This window comes from Hemitrygon akajei, chromosome 1 (genome assembly GCF_048418815.1).
Source record: "Hemitrygon akajei chromosome 1, sHemAka1.3, whole genome shotgun sequence".
In the NCBI taxonomy this organism is placed as follows: domain Eukaryota; kingdom Metazoa; phylum Chordata; class Chondrichthyes; order Myliobatiformes; family Dasyatidae; genus Hemitrygon; species Hemitrygon akajei.
In genome coordinates, this window is record NC_133124.1 from 180,433,433 (window position 1) to 180,435,904 (window position 2,472).

Consider the following 2,472-nt stretch of genomic DNA (forward strand, 5'->3'; position numbering starts at 1 on the left):
GGAGGGGTGTAGGGGCCGGAGGGGCTTACAGAGACAGAGAGGGGTGTGGGACGGAGGGGATCACAGAGACAGAGAGGGGTGTAGGGGCCGGAGGGGATCACAGAGACGGGGAGAGGTGTAGGGGCCGGAGGGGATCACAGAGACGGGGAGAGGTGTAGGGGCCGGAGGGGATCACAGAGACAGAGAGGGGTGTGTGATGGAGGGGATCACAGAGACAGAGAGGGGTGTGGGACGGAGGGGATCACAGAGACGGGGAGGGGTGTAGGGGCCGGAGGGGCTTACAGAGACAGAGAGGGGTGTGTGATGGAGGGGATCACAGAGACGGGGAGAGGTGTAGGGGCCGGAGGGGCTCACAGAGACAGAGAGGGGTGTGTGATGGAGGGGATCACAGAGACGGGGAGGGGTGTAGGGGCCAGAGGGGCTCACAGAGACAGAGGGGTGTGGGATGGAGGGGCTCACAGTGACGGGGAGGGGCTTATTTCTCAGATTGTGCTGTGTCAGGGGGTCGGCATTTCTACACCCTTTACCCCCTCTCCTCCCCCCACAGGAACTGAAAGCCGGTGATCGGGGAGTGTACAGCGAGCTCAAACCGGCATACAAATGAGGCTGACAGCTATGTCACCCTGGCGTGTCTCCTGGTACCCGATGTGGTCCCTCTCCTCTCCGCCACACTTGTCTCCTTGTGAGGCTGCACTGGAAAACCCTCCATTCCATCTCCTCCTGCTCACAGGGTGGTGCGGTGGGATGACCTGTGTGTAGCTCACCCCCGGGATGTAACATCCTGGTTTAATACTCACGACAAAGTAATATCTTTTCTGTAATACATGTCTGATGTAATATCCTGTGTTTAATACGGTGTTGCAATATTCTTTCTGTAATACACATCTGATGATGTAATATCCTCTGTTTAATACTCACAGTTAAGTAAATACCCTGTGTTTAATGCTCCCAGTGAAGTAATATCCTGTCTGTAATACACTCACACTGATGTAATATTACACACTCCTGATGGTGTAATGTTCCCAGTGACATAATATTCAGCATGTAACAACCTCCTAGTGATGTAATATCCTATATGTAATACAATGTCCTCTCTGTAACACACGTCAGATCATGAAATATTCTGTTTGTAATGTTCCCAGTGATGTAATATCCAGTAAGCCACAAGCTCTCTCTGGCATGTACTTCCAGTGATGTAACACCCAATGTGTAACACATTCGCAGTGCTGTAATACCCAATGTGTAACACATTCGCAGTGCTGTAATACCCAATGTGTAACACATTCGCAGTGCTGTAATACCCAATGTGTAACACATTTGCAGTGCTGTAATACCCAATGTGTAACACATTCGCAGTGCTGTAATACCCAGTGTGTAACACATTCGCAGTGCTGTAATACCCAGTGTGTAACACATTCGCAGTGCTGTAATACCCAGTGTGTAACACATTCGCAGTGCTGTAATACCCAATGTGTAACACATTTGCAGTGCTGTAATAGCCAGTGTGTAACACATTCGCAGTGCTGTAATACCCAATGTGTAACACATTTGCAGTGCTGTAATAGCCAGTGTGTAACACATTCGCAGTGCTGTAATACCCAGTGTGTAACACATTCGCAGTGCTGTAATACCCAGTGTGTAACACATTTGCAGTGCTGTAATACCGTGTATGGTGGCTCAGCGATGTATTCTACACTGTGCAGTACCCAGTCTTCTTGTACGCACCACACACTGCTCTCCCGCCTGGCCCTTGCCTTTCGTTTCTGCGACAGTACCTGGAAATCCACTCGTTCAGTAGTTTGGTGATTAAAAGCTTCTGCAGATGATTCCGACTGAGTTATTTCTGAACAGAGACCCCTGAAGAATGGCAGCTGCCCTTTTCCTCATACCCCCTCTCCCTGCAGAGAGGGCAGTGAGGAGGGAAGGATTTGGGAGGGGGGTAAGGAGAGTGCTGTGGGAGGGGTTGAGGAAAGAGCACGACACTTGTCTCCCTGCCCCTCCTGACGGTCTCCCTGGCTTTTCCGCCTCCCTCCCCCACACGTCTCAGCCCGGACACTCTGGAAGAAAACCACATCCTGTGGTCACTCTTTGGACGCGGTGAGATGGAAAGTAGGCTCACACTTGCCTATTGACCTACTTAGCTGACATTTCCTCTTCCTGTCTGTACCACCTCATGCTCCCCTTAGCACATTAGCAACATTAAATTTAGACAGGTCCATGAACCAGAAAGTTCTGAGGGATATGGGCCAAATGCTTGGTAAATGGGACTAACTTGAGTGGAGAGTCTTGGTTGACAAAGGGCCTGGTGTGTGATGTACGTCAGTGAGACTGCACTTGGTGTTGTGTGCTGTTCTGGTCAGCCCGCTACAGGAAGGAAGTCGCTAAGCTGGAAAGATTCATCAGATGCTCTTATGACAAGCCCTTCAGTCCTGAAATCATTTTCATGAACCTCCTTCAGTTTCAGCACGTCCT

General features: G+C 50.5%; 1 protein-coding gene across 1 annotated transcript in view; it reads left to right on the plus strand.

Moving 5' to 3' along the window:
• The window catches only part of LOC140732991 (TYRO protein tyrosine kinase-binding protein-like), a 24,041-nt gene extending 22,215 nt beyond the window's left edge, over positions 1-1,826 (plus strand). Inside the window, exon 5 of the mRNA XM_073055730.1 lies at positions 548-1,826. Coding sequence (XP_072911831.1) covers positions 548-604 — 57 coding nt within the window. The 3' untranslated portion in view covers positions 605-1,826. The remainder of the gene's footprint in view (positions 1-547) is intronic.
• Positions 1,827-2,472: the final 646 nt, after the last annotated feature.